Source organism: Typopeltis vanoorti, chromosome 8 (genome assembly GCF_054136105.1).
Source record: "Typopeltis vanoorti isolate ZY-2024b chromosome 8, IOZ_Tvanoo_1.0, whole genome shotgun sequence".
Lineage (NCBI taxonomy): Eukaryota > Metazoa > Arthropoda > Arachnida > Uropygi > Thelyphonidae > Typopeltis > Typopeltis vanoorti.
Window position 1 is genome coordinate 23,064,758 of NC_143556.1, and position 23,277 is coordinate 23,088,034.

General features: G+C 35.5%; 1 protein-coding gene across 1 annotated transcript in view; it reads left to right on the top strand.

The window, feature by feature from the left end:
- Positions 1-23,277, top strand: part of LOC150103848 (carnitine O-acetyltransferase-like) — a 155,977-nt gene that overhangs the window by 14,531 nt on the left and 118,169 nt on the right. The window contains exon 3 of the mRNA XM_090397075.1: positions 21,736-21,822. Within this exon, the coding sequence (XP_090253201.1) occupies positions 21,736-21,822 (87 nt within the window). The remainder of the gene's footprint in view (positions 1-21,735; positions 21,823-23,277) is intronic.

Below are 23,277 nucleotides of genomic sequence, written 5' to 3' on the forward strand. Positions count from 1 at the left end.
TTATTGAGGTCTCATCCGTGGGAGCCAGACCTGGAAGAATATACCAAGGTTGAAATAATGCAGAAGTCGTATATATCTCATATACAAGTAGCCAAAAGGTGCTAGACCTTCTCTCATCCAGAGATTTTTATTAATAAGGTCTAGCACTTTTTGGCTACTTGTATATGAAATATATATGATTTCTGCATTACTTCAACCTTGGTATCTCTCCCAGGTCTGGCTCCCACTGATGAGACCTCAATAAATGTTGAAACCAGTCTGAGTAGTGACCCTTCCCATTATGTATAGCATTTTAAACGTCCGAAAGGGTGTGCTTTGCAGTATGGAATACATACCAAAGCAAGTGATGGGAAGTCATTATCCTCTATATACAAGTAGCTCAGATGTGAATATATTTCACACACAAAACATTGTTTTGTTCCTTGGGTAAAGGATTAAAACCAAGTATATGCTTTCTCGGTATCTTGTATTATAGTGCATATTTTTGTGTATAAAAATGAATTAAAATTTTACAGTTATAATATGTTATTCATAACAATAATAACTTTAGTAAAACCATCAATAATGATAATTATTTTTGTTATTCTTGTTTAGAGACAGTTAAATAGTTTAAATTTTTAGGACAAGAAACAGATATACAAGAGGGGGATGGGGCTAGAAAGTTCTGATAAACACCTAGAACAAAAATTATATTAATCCCCCAACTGGCCACGACGTCTATAGACGTCGAGATAAATCTAGATACGAAGCTCTAAAACCCATTGAATAACATGGATAAGAAGTGCAATTTGGTGTCACTATTTCATCCACATTGGCCGGTAGGGAGGTTAAAGCAACTTATATAACCACGAGAGAACGTACGAGGATATAAGGATATAAGAACATAAGTTACCTTCATAATGCTGCTATTAGTATGTTTTTTCTTGTGATTATATCAGCTGCTTTAATATCAGTTTTGTTCTAAGTGTTCATCAGAACTTTTCAGTGCCTCCCACATATGTTCTAATGCATGGTAAAAAAAATAATAGAAATTAAAAAAAAAAACCTCTTTCTTTTATGTAAATCAAAGAATTTTCTGATTACTCAAAATTCAGATCTGTCATTTGCTTTTAATAACTTTTCATAAACAGTCAAATCACATCTCCACAGCTTGTCAAGTATATGGATATTTAAGTCTTATTTGTGGTATGCTTTTAATTATGAATTTTTTTTTTTTTGGAAAAATATAAATTATATATATAAAATATATAAAAAAAAACATGTTGTGCCATGTCAGATATTGACAGTGATGTGGAGGAATTTGACATGCAAAAATAAAGAGGTTATGATTCCATTATTTATTAAAAATGCTATCAAGGCTACAACAAAAAAGCACTCTCTCATTTCTGCTGGCCTGGTTGACCAAGAGATTAGTGTATCCATTCTCTAGCCAAAAGGCTGCAGGTTCAAATTACTAACAATGATAGTTTCATACTTCCATTACATAGCATCTCATGACACAATACACATGTAGGACGAGGTTCATTGTTGACTATCATCGATGTAAATCCCCATTTCAAGTAATCTTCTTGATAATTTTGAACTTTCTTGGGCAATGTTTTGTTAAGTTTCAGATTAATGTTTTTATCACTTAATTTGACTGATAATGAACTTGTTTGAATAGAAGAATCAATCCTATCTTTTCCTTGTTGTTCGTCTGATGTAGAAGTACTATCATAATTATCTTCAATTCGCGGTTTCTTTAGAGGAAATTTTTTTAACCATTTATCCATTTTGTGAGGGTTAATTTGTAAAATTTAAATATAATTCATTTACTATTGATAATATCAAACACTTTTAAAAAATGTAAGCAATTTTGATAATATTAATTCATTATTTCTAGTGTAGACGTAAAAGTAAGCACAAAAAGGTGTTGGAATTGCACAGAAACTATATACTAAAAAATCGTTAAACTTACTACTAATAGTCAAATAATTAATACAACTGTGGTGTCATCTGTAGATAGCAGGATAACTAATCAATTTTCCTTCTCTAGTTGGGCTTGTCAACACTAGGATGCTCTACAAACAATGGCAATGATAAGAAGTAAGAGATTTACTCCCTAGTTTTAAAAAACATGACAGCTTTGCCACGGACGATTATGTGTGCAAAGTCAGCCAGTGTGCGCTACTCGCAAATTTAAGTTTACAGGATCTTTATAACGTCTTTGTCTATATTAGATATGTGTTTAATTGATGAAAGAAAGTAATATTCTTTATCTTTAATTAATTACTTAATTTTTTCCTATCAATATAAAACTTTTTGACGTACCCCCACGTATAGACTCGTGTACCCCAGAGGGTACGCGTACCACACTTTGGAGACCACTGCCCTAGAACATTTCCTTAAGATGTGGTGATAAGTTATTAAGTCCTATTGCCTTAATCAAATGAAGCTGATTTAATTCCTCATATACCTTCGGCTCGCTCATAATGAAGTCATCCCCTGCCCTTCTATTTCCTCTACATTGAGCTTCTCATGATTTCAACCTGATGAGGATGAAACACCCTTATAAATTGTTCATTGAATACTTCACTATGCCTTCTGCAGCAGTTACCATTCTACCATTTTCATTTATTAACGTCATCTTACCATAATCATTGCTTCTTCTACTTGCCACATATCTAAAAAACTCTCCAGGGTTTTACTTGGCCTGATTTGCTAATTTCTGCCAATGTAGTTTCATTGCTGTTCTTACCACTCGAGTCACCATCACAGCTGGCATTTTATTTCCTCATACATTTCATTGCTACCATTATTCATCTTGTGCTGCTTGCACAGTATCCTCTTCTTCCAAATTTTATGCTTAATCCCATGATTCATCCATCCATTTGTAAACTGCTTTATTCAGTCTGTTGATTTTCAGAATACATTCGCACATTGATGCCATTGAATATTTTTTTGGTCAGTTCCCATGCAGCATTTATCCTAACCCTCACCGAACTCCCTCTATCTTTCTCCTGCTTAACACATTATTCCATGCTATAGCTCAAGCTGTCCTCTGAGTTTCTCATAATCATCAGCCTTCTAATTTCACATATATCCTTTCATTATGAAGATTACTATAATGAAAGGATATATGTGAAATATATCCTTTCATTATAGGCCACAACCCTGGTGATCGCCCCCACCAACTGGAAGAAGAGTAAAACTCCACTAACAATCACATCCTCTGATGAAATGATCAGATATAAAATTCTCAATCATTATGTGCATCTCTTTGTATACTGCCTAAGATAATTGTTTCTCATGAACTCAAGAAATTCACATTCCCAAGTGTATTTCTTCATTCCAGTCTGTACTGCCATAATTAAAATCAAACATCATTATTATCCTCTTCCCTTGTTCACTAACCCAAATTGCTTATAGATTTCTTCATTGCCACCTTCCACATTCCCTGGCATATGAGCAACATCCAACTGAATATCTCTTCCTGTCAACTTTCACTTCACATCATACTGACTCAAAACCATTGCACTATTTATATCTCACGTCGCCAATTTCTGCAGATATAATTTACCTGCTATCATCAACAGCACCTCCCCCCTCCCTCCTTCATCTTTCAATACTCACAAAAAAACATCATACCCTTCCATCTCTCTTCCCATGTTTCACTAATTCCAACAATTTTTGGTTGAATGAACTCAATCATTGAAACCATTTCATCTTTCTTATTTCTGGTGCTCTTGGCATTTGTAAATAAATGCAACAATTTACTTTTAGGTCTATAACGTTCTGCCTTGCCACTAGTAGGTTGTAATTTCCCCACCCTTAGCCATTTTCAATTGTCTTTATCACCATAAATCAAAGATATCAAGAAATTATATTCTTTTTCAAAACTTATGGAAACAACTACCATGTTAGAGTAAAACTTCAGTTTAATATAAACCAAAATAATCACTTGACGTTTTGACCTTCACGTTAAGGTCGTCATTTCAGGCGCAAACTTTGTTTGCTCACACTTGGATAAAGGATTAAACTAAATTTATTACACATATATACAGAGAAACAAGTTTTGCTACAATCTACATGGTATGCTGAAGTTACATGGATTTAATCAACCATTGAAACTACTGGCCTGACCTCTGGTGAAAAAAAAAACCTTATTACATCAAAGCTAGAGTCCTGTTATTATGTTATTATCTATTAGGTTACAAAAGTAAATTAAATTAAGCTAGAGAGCAACATGTTCACACAAAGAAATTTTTACTTATATAACTATACATATAAATTAGAACAAACCAGTATGGATGGTAGCCAATAAACGCTGAAAAATTGCTTAAAGTCAGGGTTTGCTGGAAAACTTGAACTAAGTCGGCTTAATGTGTGTCATCCAAATTCTTGGGATTTTTAAGCCACTATTATTATTATGATTACATCAGTTAATCAAATTTTCACAGGCTTCTTTAAATTTCTGTTCATACCAGGTTTTTGTATAAAGTAAGGAACAAGTACTTTTCCAATCAATTTGGTATAGGATGTTAAGAGCATGATCTGAGAGGCCTACTTCACCAAAATTTTGGTGAAGATGCAAATGTCGAAATGTTAAGTGCTTATTTTGGTTTATATTAAACTGAAGTTTTACTCTGACATGGTAGTTGTTTTCATAATTTCTGAAAATGTATTCTGATCTCCGTATAAGCATGAAGTAAAAAAAATTATATTCTTGGTTTCATCCTTTATCAAAGTGTAAGCAAGCAAATGTTTGCATGTAAAGTAACTTCAATACTGGATTACTTGCATACAGAGATTAATGCCTTAGTATCCCATAATGCAATGCACACGTCCTTACAGATATGTACGGCAATCCCTCGATTAGTCACCTAATGCATTCTTTAAAACAGGTGCATTAATCGAAAACGCACTAATCGAATATAATAACCTATGGATAAAAGTATAATTCGTTCCTCAAATTTCTTTTTTGAACCTTAATTTTTTTATAAAAGAATTAGGGTATGTCTCAGGGCCTAGTTAAAGGAAAACCATGAAGCTGATAGACAATAAAACATATTCAGAATATAAATTTTATTATTCTACTTCTTAACAAAGAATTGAGCTAACGTAGTTTGATGGGCATTTTGTTTCTTTTTTTACACCCGACAATACAACCGATGGTTATAGCCTTATTGCCTCTTCTACTCTTCTGAAAATTTTACTGCTTCTCTCTTCATCAGGGTCAGCCTCTAAGCATTGCTGTTTAAAAACTTCGATTGTACGAAAAATATTTTCAAATTGTTTCTGTGAAATCTCTTTTGGCTGACTATCAGCGGTTAAATTTTCTTCATATTCTTCGGGATCTTCCCACTGTGCATCTAAATTTAGCAGGTCGGAATCACTCAATTCTTCAGAATGAGATTTAATTAACTCTTGGACGTTATCATTGATGGGGGGGAAAGAAATGGAGGACGTACAAATTGGTTGCCAACACGCGAAATCACGTGCTTTATATATAAAATTTCCCAACTGTTATACAAGCAAAATAGTTACCACTTTAAAATCTACAATGATCATAAAAGAGAAGTTAAATTTTTGATGTGTAATAATAAACAACTCATCCCAGAAGACGGACTGATTACCCTATTATCGGAATGGATTCGCCTTCTTCTGTGATGCACAGAAGTGTGGAGGGGTCTCGCATCTGTCGGCATACTATAGCAGATGACATAAATTTTGGTGGTAAAAATTTGGAACATAGTATACATAGTGTACATGGAAGTAGTGTAGTGTGCCATTAAAAATAACTTTGTAAAATGTTTTAAATCGGTAACTAAAATATTTCATTCTGGTGAGTGATTTTTTAAAATAGTTAGCCATAAAAATGTATAGATGGAAAATTTTTAAAATCTGTAACATTTATTTTTAAGATGTATATAGGCACACTAATCGAATTTGGGTCGAAAAAAAAATGACGCACTAATCGAAAATGCACTAATCAGGGGCACATTAATCGAGGGATTACTGTTTAGCTATGCATTATGGGAAGGGAGCCACTATCCAGACCAGTTTCGACCTTTATTGAGGTATCATCAGTGGGTGCTAGACCCAGAAGTGATACCAAGGACTATTGACTAAACTAATATGCTGGAGATCAAGCCCTTGTTTTTTACTCCCTTTGTCATGTAGATCAGTCTGATGGAGCAGTTATTGAGCATGTAGCTTTCCCTTTATGGGAAGTAAGACTAATATTAGTTTTGGTTCAGCAGGATTGCTTTAGGGCATTTGTGCTTCACAGGATCATGTTCATTATAGTCGACTGCAATTCTTATTAATTGATTTGGATGGGTATCTGCTTGAGAAAATTATTTTAAGGCAGTGTGTTGAAGAAAAGTAAGGATGTGTTGCATGTTGGCTTCACAATGAAGTTGTGAGTTCTGAATGAACCAAGGAGAATCAAATGGCATTCTTAGGCATGTATTTTGGATAATTTGAAGTTTCTTGATGTTAGAAGGTGATGTGTGGTTCCAGGCCGGTTATCCATATATCATTATTGGTCTGATTATAAATAAATAATTTATTATCCATGCTTAAGCAGCTGCATCTGTTGATTAATGGATAAATTTGGGCTATTGCTTTATTTGATTTGGAGTAAATGTAAGATAAATGGGGTTCAAAGCATAGTCTTTTATCAAGTATAGATAAAATAAAATATCTGGGTATTCTTTTATCAAGAATATCCAGATATTTGGTTGCTGTTTTCCATGGGATGATAGTGTCAAATATGCTTGCTGAGCTATGAGGTGGTTTTTTCTTCTTGTAAATAGAATTACTGGCATTTACATGTATTCCCCATTTCCTAAACCATAGTTCAAGATCATTAGCTGCATTTTGTAGGTGCTTAGTTATTAGTTTTTGACCGAGTGATCTAGTTAGAATGGTTGCATCATCTTCATAATAAGTGGATATGGTGGAATTAGTATGAGGGAAATCAGCCATATAAATCGAGAACAGTAATGGAGAAAGTAAGGAGCCTTGTGGAATGCCTGCTGTAATTTTACATTCAGAGGATCTGAGGCCTTTTATTTTAACTCTGAATTTTCTGTCTTTTATCAAATGCATAGGAAATTTTGTTATTATTAGCTTATAAAGGAGGCCATTGTGCCATATTTTATCGAATGCTTTGACTGTGTCAAGGAAAATGGCACCAGTTTTTTGCTTTCAGTTGAATATGTGTGAAACATATTCCACAATTCTTTGGACCTGCTGCACTGTACAGTGATTTGATCTAAACCCAAACTGTTCTTTTGGAATGATATTGTTGTTAGTAGATGTTTCTTGCAGTCTTATTAGAATTACTTTTTTTTCTGATAGCTTTCCAAGACAGGAGAGAAGGGTTGATAATTTTGAGGAAATTTCAAATCTTTTCGTGGTTTGGAAATTACAATTATATCTGCTGTTTTCTGTCTAGTTGAAAAGTAGCGAAGTTTGAGCATTGTATTTGTGATAGCAACTATATGCATCATTGTTTTTTGTGGTAGACATTTAGTAACTTTGTTTGTGATTCCATCTGGGCCTGGAGTTTTTTTATTATTAAGTTTTTGATGATATTGCAGATTTCAGCTGGGAATGTTGGGCAGATATTCAATTGATGGATACAGTGATTCAGAGCACGATGCATCTGTCGATGTGCTTTGGAAATGAATGATAAGTCTGCAAATGTCTAGTTGGGACTGAACTGTAGTTCAGGACTGTCTGCAAATGCTTCTGTGTTTTCATCATGATATACAATGATATTGTATATCATCAATCATGATATGTATTGATGGAACATAATTTGGTGTTTTGTGGAGGGACTTGAAAAAGTTCCATGGAGATTGATCATCTGGTTGTAGGGATTAGAACATGTTGTCCCAGTGTTGGTTGCTCTTGCAACCAACACTGGGGCATAGCGGACTAAATTAGTGGTCCTATTAAGTTCTTGATAGTCTTGAGGAGCTAGAGTTTTATGTTATTACTGACAGACTTTGTTTTTGGTGTGAAAAAGATTTCAGATTTCCTCTGGGAGCTGGTTGGGTTTTGTACGGGTTGCAACTGAAGTGACTGCTGCTCGGCCCAATAGAATATGCATTTTTAGATTTAATACAGCATTTTCAATTTCTTCTTTCAATGAAATAGATAGTACTAGACCAATAAGATCCATGATTTTTATAGATAGTTGAGTCTGGTACAACACCCAACTGGAGTAGAACTGGATTGTGGTCCGAGCTAAGATCATTAATCACTGTTATCTGATACTGGTAAGGAACATTTTTGAGGATGACTATGCCAAGAACATCTGGTTGTCCGATTGTTCCATAGTATGTTGGTTTGAGTGGACCTACAACTATAATATTTCTGTTAGTAGTAGTGATAATCAGTTCTATCATTTCTTAAAAGATAATAATTTTTGAGTCTTGGATTGATGGATGGGTGCAAGTGAGTTACGTTTATTAGCAATATGTCAATACCTAAATGGGAAACAAACTCCTATAGTTCATACGTTTTGTTAAGGATGCCATTAGCATTATGATTTATAATGAGTTATTGGTGCTAGTTGTGTTACTAATAACTGAGTGTAGAGAAAATAATTTGGATATTTTTCATGAATTTGTTTGTCAGCTCTTGAGTAGGGTTGTAATTAGCATATCACCTAGTAGGTTGTAATGTAATTAGCATATCACCTAGGGCAGCTGTTATCATGGCACATTTATTGGAATTAGATGGGTGGTGGTGGTGGACGGATGATCCTGTTTTCATCTTTACTGCATCAGCATAAAAATTATTCATGGAGACACAAGGAAATTCCTAATCGAGATGTAGATGGTATAGATTTATTTGGTTCAGTTAGAGGATTGGATTCGCATGCCCTCTTTGCTATCATTTGGGTGTTGCGTACAACCTTTATAATTAGCTGGATGTGGACCATCACAATTGGCACACTTTGCTGGTGTCGTAAGAGGCTTTGTACATGAAACAGTAGGATGTTTATCTCCACACATTAGGCAGCGGAACTCTGCTTTGCATAAGTTCTGTGTATGACAGTATTTTTGACATCAGTGGCATTGACTGGATGATGCCTTCCTTCATAGTGATTCGATTTTGATCACTAGATCACACGTTGTTTTTAAATTGTATATTTCATGTTTATCCTTATCAATCGCTACCAGAACTAGTGGCATTGGATGCTTATCTCCCCTATGCATTCTGGATACTTTTATGGATTCAAAGCCCTCTTTTCTCAAATCTGTTGTCACTTCTTCTATAGTCATTGATTCAACAACTCCCTTATCACTACCTTTAAGTTTTTGTTGCTGTTTAGTGCTAATGGAAAAATTGTGATATGTGTGATACAGGATCACTAAGTCATCTAATAGTTTTGTTAATACTCTGTAGTCTGTCATTGACTCCTACTGGCAAAGACCCTTCTAAAGTACAGCATTTCTTGCAGTAGTGAATCTGATATGATTGCTTTTCATGATGCAGGCTAGTTCAAGCTATTTCTGCTTAGCTCTGAGGATGATCAGAGACAGTACCATCAACAGGGTGTAGCATAGAGGCAGCCTGCCTCATGGCATGGCTTAATGAGGGCCTCGTCCAGCCATATTGCAGTAGCCACCGTCACTATGAATTGTTAGCGTAGCAAGTGTGGGAAGACATTTTTCCAAGCTTAAACTGATTAAAAATTATTTGCGAACAGCAATGACCCAAGAAAGATTGGTTGGTCTAGCATCTATATCGATAGAGGCGACATAGCTTTTGCATGAATGTTTCTCTTGTAATAAAAACAAAATAGCAATTGGGAGATTTTCTTATATTTTTGTCTTATAATCCACAAGGGGCGATATTTAATTGTTTGCCTCAGGGCGTGATCTAATCTGGCGACGGCCCTGAACAGAGAGATGTACTCTGTATTTATGTTAGTTGAAACCTCCATCTGTGCAACAGGTTCATTTGTGTCAATGATCTACCTTCTTTTTTTCCTATTCAGCATTTCAAATTTTTCTGACATCTCTTCAGCATCTGAATGATGATCCTGTAGGGAAGACTGTGGTTCAAAGTCATTGTCGGTAGGACTGTAGGCTGAGTCAGCATTAGCTTTTGACTGAATAAGTTTTATTCTACCTGGGAATCTGGTTTTGAGTTTCAATCCTATTTTCCTAAACTATGTAAGCAGTTCATTATAATCGAGATTTCCGAATGATAGGTCTTCCGTTGTTTTCGACATTTGAATTTAAAAATAAAATAAAAGAAGTTGAATGATAGGAAACGAATACTTACAGCAATCGACTTTCCTTCAGTTCATCAACTCCATCATCACGAAACAAATTTTTTTCACAAAATACAATTCAACAAGTATCACTAATGAACAAAATCAAATCACAATCTCCATCAATCCAAAAATCATTCCCATCATCAGAACAGCTTTTTGAAACCAAGTTTTAAGTAATGCAAAAGTCATAAGCCGACCTGGTTGGCTGAGTAGTTACGTGTCCACTCTCCAGCCAACAGGCTGCTGGTTCGAATCCTGCCATGGGCATGGATGTTTGTGATTGTCCTACAAACTCTACATGGAAAGGGAATCTGCAACCCCACCACTTATTGTAGCAGGAGACTTCATTCCTGAAACCTGATGAGGGATGGGAGTAACCATATGACATCTATGGACATCAAATGTGGAACTTCTTTGGGTGATGGACTGAGTCCTTGACTCTTCATCCCTTCATCTGAATTTTAGTTTGTAGGTGATGGAATGTGGATTAATTACCTGCTCTTTGTGAGCTTTTTATGCTGTATCAGCTTTCTCTTGCAATGAAGAATTTCGTTTTTTTGTGCTTGAAACAATCTGAGGACTTCTAGTCTTTTGCCTGTCGAATTAGCTGATTTGAGTGATTATCTGTGATTGTGAAGAATTTTTCTGCAATGCCTATCATGTAGGTTTTGATATCTGGAAGGTTGGCTTTTCAGTGTAATTGGAGGTTTATGATGAACCAAGGGGCATTAAATGCCATTCTTAGACATTTATTCTGGATCGTTTGTAGTCTTTGGATGTTTCACTTAGTCGTATGCCCCCAGGTGGGTGAGGCGTTAGTTGAGGTCTTATTACTGATTTGTAGAGGAAAATCTTGTTGTTTATGTTTAGGAAGCTGTTCGTATTTAAGAGTGGGTAAAGCCGTGCTATAGTCTAATTAGCTTTAGTGGAGATACTATTTATGTGTATCTTGAAGTTTAGGCATTTATCAAGCTGAACTCCTAGATATTTGGTTGAGTTGTGTCGAGGGATGATTTTTCCAAACATTTGTATGGTTGTGTTCGGATCTGCTTTACGTCTGGTAAATAGTACTGCAGAGCTTTTCCCTGGGTTGATTGATATATGCCATTAGCTGTACTAATTCTCTAATACGTTGATTGCTATCTGCAGTTGAGAACGGAGTGACCTGGGTATGATAATTGTGTCATTGGCATAGAGGGCACTGATGGATGGGGATAACTTGGGGAGATCTTCCATGTATATGGAAAAGAGTAAGGGAGATAGTAAAGAGCCTTGATGGACTCCAGCCATAATTCTTCTTGTAGTGGATCTGACTCCATTGATTTTTATTCTGAATTGTATATTGCTCAGATGATTTAATGAGTAGAACTAGTGGTAAAGGGAATCCTGCTTGATGTAGTTTGAAAATTAGACCATAATGCCAAATTCTATCAAATGCTTGAGTTATGTCCAGGAAGACTGCACCTGAATGTTGGTGCCATTCATAACTTTGGCTGATGTATTCAATGGCTCTAGATTTGAAGTGTTGTGGAGTCATGTTTCCTAAAGCTGAATTGCTTGTCTTGTAAGAACTGTTATCTGCTGCCTCTTGAATTCGTGTGAGTATAGCATGTTCGGCTATCTTACCTACACAAGATAGGAAGCTAATCGGTCTATAGTTCTGAGGAAACTGTGTATTTTTTCCAGATTTTGGAATTAGGAAAACATCTGCGAGTTCCATCATTCTGGGTATAGTTCACCCACAGATTAGAGATCCTTCAACACTTCTGCGCATGTCCCAAAAAGGAGAATCCATTCCGATAATAGGGTAATCAATCGGTCTTCCAGGATGAGTTTGTTTATTACAGGTTGGAAAATTTAGCTTTTCTTTTACGAACATTGTAGTTTTTAAAGTGTAACTATTTTGCTTGTATAACAGTTGGAAAAATGTACGTAGAGTATTAACAAAATTAAAAAACAGTATAGCATAAAACAAAAATTTAACGAAAATTATTTTTAAGAAAGTTTTCTATGAAATAAAAATAATTATACATAAAAACAGAAATTTTTTTCAAATGAACTTAGATATTCTAAACTTACAGTTGAGAAACTGAGACACTTTAATGTCCTAAACCGATTAATTATTTATGACTTGCTGTGACTCTTTTTAACAAACCCATGCAAAAAAAAAAGGTTTGAAAAAAATACCATTATCAAATCCTTTTAATCTTCATAGTCATCTGAATCGGTGTCCAAAACCGCCATCACTTTCACTTAAACTGATCACCAAAGGTTCGCATAATTCTTCAATAATTCCATCTCTGTCCCAATATATATTTTCCAATGAGGTGACATGAGAGCAATATTTTCCCCAGTTTTGAACTGTAATACTTTCAATCGCCTGTTCTGAAAGCTTAAAAAGTTTCGATATGTCAATATCCCCAGTTACATTGTGATGCCGAATGAAACTTTTCACTTCTGTGCAAACATACTCAATAGCATTAATATTGCAATAGCATTAAAACTACTCAATAGCACTAAAACAAAATCCGATTTCATGAAGTATTTTCCTTAAAGTTTCTCTTTTCCAAGGAAAATTAATTTTTTCTTTAAGCACAGGAATCCATTTTGGAATAGTTGGCACTCTTTTCTCGATCACATAAAATTCTTGAATAGTTCTTCTTATAACGTCTACATCAAAATCATTCAAAACTGCAGTTCTGATGATTTTCTTTCTCTGGCGTTTTTTTTTAGGAGATTTAGATTTTGGCTTACCTTCACCTTTTGATTCCCTACAAATTCTTTTAACAGTCGACCCGATACACCTGCTATTACACTTGCACGTTTTATGACCTTGAGAAAGGGGAACAAGGAGACTGCCTTTTAACGATTCTTTTTCACAGAATGTCAGCACATTATTCAATATCCTTTTGCAAGAGCTACTGAAACGTTTAACAACAGAACTTGTTGACTGTACTGGATCCATCATACAAATTAATAATAAAAAAAAATGCAAAAAAGCAACAACAAAAATCAAGCTACTACTAGTACAGCGACAGACAAGAAAGCACATAATTTCACATGTTGGCAACCAATTCGTACAGCCTTCATTTCTTTTTCCCCTTCAGCATGAATCGACTATTCTTGGCAAAATGCCAAGCAGAGATCTACAAATGGTGGGCGTACTATAGTACTTTAGCTAGGATGACATTAATAATGGCCACCAGATGCATAATACTTTTACGTGGAAGTAGTTTTAGTGCCTTGTTTGTGATTCCATCCGGACCCCAGAGATTTTTAGTTATTTAATTTTCTTAAGATTTGATATATCTCTACTGGTGATATGGATTTGTTGTTGGATGGGAGTGTGGTGGTCTGAGTTATTTTACACACTTGGGTGTGGATTTTTCTTATGAAGTTTATATCTATATTGTCATAATTGGGGCTACATTGTCTTTCCAAGCTGTCTACAAATGCTTCTGCTTTTTCTTCGTCATTGTATGCTTATTCCACATTCACCTTGGATTAGAGGAAGAGTGTTATGTTTTGAGCGAAGCAATCTCATAATTTTCCACAAAGATTTAGGTGTTGTAACTTGTTGTTCCAGAGCTGGTTTCAGTGATCCTTCAAAGCATACTGAACCTGGTTCGTTGCTCTGTTGACTGCTTGTTTATCTGTGGGATCCATTGTTCTTTGATATTGTCTATGTAACGTGTTTTTTTCTCAGATGAGAAGTTTTATGTCCACTGGGAGCCTATTTGGCAGTGTACAGGTGGTTATATTTGTTACCTGTGATATTGCTGTTAATATTTGCTTTTCAAAGAATATCTTTGCCATTTCTATTTCTTCAGGAGATGTAATATGTGGTACTGGGCCAAGGTTTTCCTAAAGAGCTGAGGGGAATCAATTCCAGTTAACAGTTGTGGTGGTATTTTCAATTAACTCCTGTATGGTGCCTAGTTGCAATATGATGGGGCTGTGGTCAGAACTCAAATCATTAATTGCTTGTATTTGGTAGCTGTGCACTATGTTTTTTAATATAGGTATATTGACTACATCAGGATGGCCAGTTGCTCCATTGTGTGTGGGTTCTGTGGGTCCTATTACTGTTATATTTCGTGAAGTACTATGAGTTAAGTATTCTTCCGTTGATATTTGAGTTTCTGCTATTCCAGACTGAATATTTGACATTAAAATCTCCAGCTATGATTACTGCTCTGCCTGTGTTTAGTATGACATCTAAGTGTGATTCAAGGAGTTTTTTATTTGGGGGATTGTAGGCTGCGAAGATCGTGATACTGCTTGTGTTTTCCATGTGTATTTCTATTCCTGTAGTTTCCATGTGTTCTGTTTGGGGTTTGGCTATTGTATTATGCTTTATGTTTCTTTTGACAAAGATGGCAGTGCCTCCTCTTGCATAGGATCTGTCTGTATGGTATGCACTATAACTGTTGATTTTGATCTTGTCACTTGGAAGGAGGTGTTATTCATTTATGAGAATGATGTCTGCTTGGGTTTCTGCTGCAAACTCCTGTAATTCTTGTATTTTGCTGGAAGTCCATTGGCATTCCAACTGACAATCTGTAATGAAGTAGGTTTTCTTATAGACTTATCCATTAAGGATTTCAGAGAACAGTGAGTGTGTGCGCGTGTGTGTGTGTCTTAGGACATGATATCCTTGGCTCCTTGAGTTGGATTGGTTTGCCGGAGTTCAGCAAGCATTTCTCCTATGCAGCTCGTTATGTTCTGTAGGATAGGTTTGTTGGTTTGGTGTGAATGGTTTATTCTTGGCTTTGGGTCTTTTAGGTAGGTTAGTCTTGCTAGTTTAGCATACATCCTTCTGTCTGTTGTGGAGATTGTGGCTTGATGGGACGTGCATTCTTGTATGGGTCTGCTGTTTTGGAGTTGTATCTTCTAGTTTTGAGGAAATGCTATGTAGCCCCTATAGTTTGTGGGGCTACATAAATTTGTAATTTGCACACTTTGCTGGTTGTGTGAGTGGCTTTTGGCATTCAATTGTTGCATGCTTGCCACCACATTTAACGCATCAGTAATCTGCTTTGCAGCAGCATTGTGAGTGGCTAAATTTTTGGCAACGATAACATTGCATCTTTATTGATTTGTGCTTTAATGATTCAGTCTTTATGACTAAATCACAGATAGTTTGAAGATCATAGATGTGTTTCTGGTCTTTGCTGATCTCTACCAATACTAGAGGATATGGTGTTTTATCAGTTCTATGCATATGGCTGACTTTAGTAGGTCTGAAGCCTCTGTTTTGGAGGTCTGTGTGAACTTCGTCTATTGTAATTGATTCTGTTACCCCTCTGAGCACTACTTTGAGATTCTTTTCACTGTTGAGTGCAAATGTACTCTCTAATCGGTAGAAGTTTTTGACTGGATGGAATTCCTTCTGCTGTATTGGTGGCTTTCATAAATGATATTTCTATAGTTTGGAGTGAGTTAACTATTGATGTCCATTGATTTTTGTCTCTTAGGATGACTGGGATATTCTTTCTTTTAAATTTGTATTATTATCAGTTTCCATTTCTATTGGTTTGGTCGTTTCTCTAGTAACTGAGATTTTCCTTTTTTTTGTTTTTGATGGTTTGGAAATCTTCTTGTGTGGCAGCTGTATCCAATATATCGTGGGCATTGCATTGGGATATTGACGCATCCTCAGGATCTAGTGAGTGCTCTGCTGATCGATGTCCAATGCCGTCATGTTCTTATGGTATCAGTTTTCTAGACTGTGGTCTGTGACGATTGTGGGAGGAAACGTGTCATAGAGCTTTACTCTTCCTGGCCAGTTATTATTAAGTACTTCACCTAATTGTATAAATTCCCAATATATGTCTTCAAATTTTGTTTCATCCATTAGTTTTTCGATGTCTATATGTCTATCAGTGTCAAGTATCGAAACTTAAATTTTGATAAGCGGGTCCTAGACCCAAATGTGAAATCCTGTAGATCAAATGGATGATCTACCAACAAGTAAAAATCTCACAGTCACAAAAGGATTGCCAGCAAGACTGAGTTAGAAAATATGTGAAGTAACGGTGGAAGAGAGTCGTAATTTTCACTAGGCCTCAGCTAGAGCTTTCTATTTCCCTATATAATCCATACATCCACCACTGGTCCTCTTTTTGGGTGGGGCCTACACAGCGATTGATCTCATGCATATTTCATGCAGAGGGGGAGAAAGTAGAAATTTGACTTGGGATGGAGCCCGTGAAATGCGAAAAACAAGAAACACTACTGAAATTAGATGCAATTATCTAGCAGAAAGAAGTGAAGATGTCCGTCCTCTGTAATAGAATACCTCATCAATCATGACCTAATCCTCAAATATGAAAAAAAAAAGTTATATTTCCATATACAAATAGTCAAAAGGTGTTCGCACCTTATTACCAAAATAATCTGGATTAGAGATAGACGTTGAAAGTTTTTTCAATTGGTTATACCAGTGATGGCGAACCTATGACACGCATGTCAGCACTGACATACTTGAGAGTTTCAGGTGACACACCTTGGATGTTGAAAAATATTGGTATTCTGATGAAAAAACTGCGATAAATCATGTAAGATCGCTCTCAGTTCAGGCGAAGGTAGGTTTGTTCATTGAAAGAACTTTCAGTAGAATTTTCAGTAGTCAGCAACAGAAAAGTCATTAAATGTAATGTAAGTTTGTAATTTCAGTTTATTAAATGAATTGTATAAATGAATTCATAGATTTTATATCAATGTTCCTATTAAATAAATAGCCTAATATGATATGTATAAGTCACCATCTATGATTATGTAGTTACATTTATAATGCATGTATGCAAGTGGCACATCAACAACGTTAATATTTAAAAAAAAAAAAAAAAAAGTTTGACACACCTGGGTAAAAAGGTTCGCCATCACTGGGTTATACTGTGAATTAAGGATGCCAAAAAATTATGTTCTTGGTTTCATCCTTTATCCAAGTATAAGCAAACAGTCTGCACGTGAAGTAACTTCACAAGTGGACTACTTGTATCTAGATTCTAATGACTAATATACATGCCTATAAGGATATGTGCATTGCATTATGGGATACTAAGGCAATTGATTTGAAGTCATTAGCTTCTATATACAAGTAGTCCAGTAATGAAGTTACTTCACATGCAAACTTACACTTGGATAAAGGATGAAACCAAGAATATAATTTCATGGCATCTTTAATTAATAGTATAACCAAGTGAAAAAACTTTCAGTGTCTCTATCACCAATTACTCTTAGCTATCTCTTCATACTCAACTAAACCCTATATATTTCAGGACATCTCATTTCCATAATGACCATCCTCATTGGCACATTTACTACTATTACCAACATCCACTCTCCTTATACTGTGTCTTCCTGTTCATCCTGTGTATCTTGCATTTGTGTTCTCTCTCTCTTATGATTATCTCTTACGATACTACTATTCTCATTTACAACCCAGTTCCTTTCATTAGTTTCATCTCTTACTTCCTCTGCTCTCTTGCTCTCATCATTCATTGTTCCTCCTTGAAATGACAAACTTTCTACTTGATTCACACCAAATTCATTTAAAAATAAGCCATCGCTTTTGTATATTTCCATCCTTCCGTTCTTCAAATGCATACACACCTTTAAAAACTCTTTCACAGCTCTGCCAACATACCATTCATGATCCCTGCTTACAATTATCCTGCTAATGCAACAATTATCCTGCTAATTGTCTCTTCTGAAAAACATACCTTATAGAATCTCTCATTTATCACACCTCTAATAATGGAATCTCCATTATTAGAGGTGTTCTTGAGTCATTTGTCATCTCTTTTTCTCTGGCTGATGGAAAACTTTCCTTTCCTTCATCCTAACCTTTTGTACTCATCCATTCTTATCCAATAAACTATCATCTCACTATGCAAATTTTTGATTTCACTTATCATTCCGATCAACTCACTTATCAAGTCTTGCATCCTGGCATTTACACTATCTGTCAATCTATCATTTGTTTCTTTTTTCCCCTCATTCTGACTTTCCTTCTCTTCCACAATGTCACTTGTTTTCGTTTCTTTTCCTATACTTTCTTTTGCTTCTGTTCTGCTCCTGCATTCATTCATTCATATAGTCATTTGCTCTTGCAATTAGGCTCACTTGCATTCCTTGATTCATGTGGTCATTTGTTCTCACTATTTCACAGCCTTTCATTTTCCATCAGCCAGTTTCTCATTTACTGATAACTCATAGTCCAACATAATATTGCACTCTTGACATATCCATACCCTCTCTTATTATTATTACTATTATTATTATTACCCTAAGACCTCATGGAGTCAAAGACTCATCTGGGAGGTCCTTTTATCACACACACACAGCTCATCATACTGTGCCTCGAAAACATTCAAACTCCTTGCAGACGCCACGCTCTCAGGCAAGGCATTCCAATCATTCACATCTCTGCACGAAAAAATTCTGCCCCTCACTCCCCTGCTCACACCCTCTTTATACAGTTTCCAGGGATGACCTCTGGTTCTCCCCCGATCTCCCACTATTTTCTGTAGAACTTCTCCAGCATTGATCCTATAACAACCCCTTACCAATTTCTAGGTCTCTATCATACTCCATCTTCCTCCTGTCCACCAGACTCTGCAAATTACATCTTCTCAATCTTTCCTCATACTCGACATTCCAGAGGTCAGAAACTACTTTAGTCAATCACCTTTGGACCTTTCCAACATATCTTCATCCTTCTGAAAGCCAGGTGACCAAATCTGGGCACAATAATCCCTTTGTGTGGCCTAATCAAAGCCTTATACAACTGAACAGGAATCTCCCTACTTCTACACGGCAGTGTTCTCCACATCATTCCCAGAAGCCTTTGTGTTGTCTTCACAATTTTGGCCATGTGTCCCATAAATTTCAGATCCTTATCCACTATCACCCCCAGATCTCTTATTTCTTCCACCTCCAACAATATATCCTCACCAAGCATAAATTCTGCATCCCATCTTTGTTTTCCAAATTTTAAAACCTTACATTTTGCAACATTGAACTCACATCTCCATTTCCATGCCCAATCACTCAATCTATTCAAGTCTTCTTGTAAGGCCATAACATCTTCACTACTCTTCATGGTTTGTCCCAACTTTGCTTCATCTGCAAACAAATCTTCACCTATATCGTTAATATACAAGTTAAACAGTAATGGCCCCAAAACAGAACCCTGAGGCACTCCACTAGTGACTTTCCTTTTCCTGGATATCGCTCCCCCCATACACAACTTGTTGATACCAATCAGATAGCCAGTCTCCAATCCAATGCACTAATGTAATATCCAACTCCATCTGTTCTAGTTTCACTATCAATTTATCATGAGATAGTACTCTATCAAAAGCCTTTGCGAGATCTAAGTATATTACTATGTATCCTTCTCCTCTGTCCAAGGAAGCAGTCACTTTATCATAATAAGTAAGTAGATTATAAAACATTATCTCCCTTTAGCAAATCCTTGCTATCCATCAAAGATAATACCATTGTTGTCAACCCACTCTGGATCCTAGTTCTCACATGCTTCTCCAACAACTTAACCACAACACCTGACACACAGATAGGCCTATAGTTGATGCTTGAGTTCGATCACCTCCTTTATGAAGTGGCACAATCTTGCCCTCCTTCCATTCCTTAGGGACTTGACCAAGTGCAAGACTCGTATTAAAAAATTATGTCAAGACAGTTGCCAACTCCCTGGCACATTCCTTCAGAATACGTGGTGATATATGATCAAATCCCACAGCTTTATTAACATCTAGTTTACTTAACTCCTCATACACCTCTTGCTCACTTACAGTCAGTCTCTCCTCCCCATCATCTACTGCTCTCAATCTCTCCATGAAGTCACATTCATATTATCTCCTGTTTAGTCTTTCCACAAACACACTCTCCACATTCTACCATGTATATATCTTGCCTCCACATCATGCAATGTGAAGGTCCAAACTGTTAATTACATTTGAATTTTGTGATGTGCGACACACCAATATTGTTCACACTATTATTTTGTCATTGTTCACCACAGTCTTTAAAAATAGTAAAAATTAATGTCTGTTTCAAACACACCAAGCTCCACAGTCACTCAGTTACACTAAGCTATGAAAAATAAACAAAACTATTTTACTACAAATATAAAACTTATCTTTTCACCAGCAACTTTCAATGGCTTTTACTAAGTAGCACTCTAGTGGCCATATTCAGTAATATATTGGACACTGCTAATTATATATAGCTGACATTATCAGGACATAAAAACTGCGCATTAATACTGTAGACTGAAAAATCCCAGTAGAAACATGCTAGACAGATAATGAAAATGTGTCATTCCTCACGAGTATGTGGCTCATAAAGCCGTGTCAAATATCATTATGTAGCCTATTTGTTTTAAACATTACACAGTTTTATAAGGGATTCATTTTTGGAAATTATGGAGACAACTACCGTGTTTGAATAAAAACTTTAGTTTAATATTACTAAAATTTTACAATTCGATGTTTCGACCTTTATGTCAAGGTCATCTTCTGGAGCGTACAAATATACACAAGAAACAAGCTATACTACAATCATACTGGTTCGTTAAAGACACTGACTAACCGCTACTACAATTGTTGGCCTGACCTCTGGTGAAAAAAAAAAAAAAAAAAAAAAATATTATACATCAACGCTAGAGTCCTATTATTTGTGTTGTCTACTATATACATATATTAACATCATTCCAGCCAGTTGGAGTGGAATGGTTTCTAATACTAGCGGATTGGCTAGAGTCCTGACTTATGTTGAATCTTTCATATTAGGTTGGCTGAATGTGTGCCATCCAGATCCTTGGAATTTTCATACCATCTTTATTGTTGATATTTGGGTGGTTTATCAGGATTTCGCAGGATTCTTTAAATTTTCTTTCGTACCATGTTTTTGTGCGGTGTAAGGAGCAGGTGCTTTTCCAGTTGATTTGGTGTATGGTGTTAAGTGCATTGTCTGAGAGGCCTGCTTCACCATATTTCTCTCCTAAAAGAAAGGGTTTTATAAGGGACTTTCTGGATTCTCTGTGGACTCATTGAAGGCCCTTTTGTAGTAATAAAAGTTATAAATGACATGCTGATGTCCCAGCAGTTTGTGCCTTCACTGATTCATGCACTACCAGTCCTGTCTGATCAGCACATTATATTGCCAATATGTTCATCATTTTGGATCTCCACAGATCGTCTGTTTTGTTCAGTTCAGGTTTTTCCACAAATGTATTCAGGTATTTGTTGAAAATGTGCAGACAATGCATACTGTTAAGGGGGGGGGATAGTATGATGAATTTGTTGGAATTAATGCAACTTTCTTTTCTGCTGAGGCTCTTGACACCAGGGAAATTCTATGATAACTTGTAAATTAAATACATTTACATTAAAAATTTACAGTTTTACTTTCTTTAATAGGTAGTGAAAGATTTTGGAGCACCAGGAGGTGTAGGTGAACAGCTTCATTTGAAATTAGTGCAGAGATCACAGACTGCTGAAAATTGGGTATAATGTTTTTTTTTTTTTTTAAGATTATTTATATATTTATTTTTTGCTGATAATAGAAATTAAATTTAAATGCTTATCAGCTAAAAAAGCCTAGTTTGATTGCATATTATATTATATTATATTATATGTGTGTATCATATATTTTTCTGTTCTATGTAATCAAAATTTAATCACTTAATGGTGATTAAATTTTGATTAGAAGTGTAATCGAAAGTCTCTGTGCTAACTGTTTTTGATTTTATTTGAAGACAAATAAAATCAAGTTTTTTGAAAAAAGCTTCATCTGGGTAATTGCTACAAATTATTTACTCAAGAATGGAAAAAAATCTTCACTTCCTACCAAGCGAACAGTGGCCACTTGTGGTTTTTGTAGTAATGGACGAGACTACATCCAAACTTATTGTATTTCAGTTATAAACTATTTATTTCACCCAGCATTTTGCGTTCACAGTAAGTTTAATTTTATACAACATTAGAAATTAAAAGCAAAGGACTCTTTGATTTTAATCTATTGCAAAGAGTGAAAGTGTATTGAATTTTCAAATTTGCAATCAGTAAGCAATACTAGAGAAAATAAACTAGCTTTAAGAACAATAATAGACTGAAGAACTAAGATAAATAAAGCTACACACATTGCCTTTATAGATTTGGAACAGGCATTCATTAATTACAACGGAATGTGTTATAATGAAAGAATTTGGAATCGACGAGAGAGGCATAGAAGGCAAATTAAGAAATTGTATTCTGACCCAGAAAATTAAGGTATGAATACTGAAAAGTGGAGCAACTACAGCAGTAAAGAAATGCATAAGAAAAAATTGTTCATTGTCACCCTTGATTTTCAACCTGTATATGGAGAATGCGATGATAACGAAGAGGCTAACTGCAAGCTGAGTGTACATATGATATGCATTGCTGATGATATAGCTTTATGAGTTGAGAAAGACCAGGATTTAAAAACAGATATTATTGAGAATGGATAATGTTTTATCTGAGTGTGGGCTTATGGAAATATGAAAGTCATACGGAAATATGATTTCTGCATTACTTGAACCTTGGTATCACTTCTGGGTCTGGCTCCCACTGATGAGACCTCAATAAAGGTTGAAACCAGTCTGGATAGTGTCCCTTCTCATAATGTGTAGCATTATATATGTCCATGAGGATATGTGTTTTGTATTATGGGATACTAAGGCAATTGATATGAAGTCATTAGCCTCTACACAAGAATATAATTTCTGAGCATCTTTAATTTATAGTATAACCAAGTGAAAAAATCTTTCAACATTTGCTTGATGTGTATTCTTACATGGAAAAAAAACTGAAAAATAAATTTAAGCATTTGAAATGTCCTGTTGGAGAGTATTACTAGGAGTAAATTGGCAAAAAAGAAAATCCAAAGAAGTAAAGTCTTGTGTTAAATTAAAGAGAACTGAGTATATAAGAAGACAA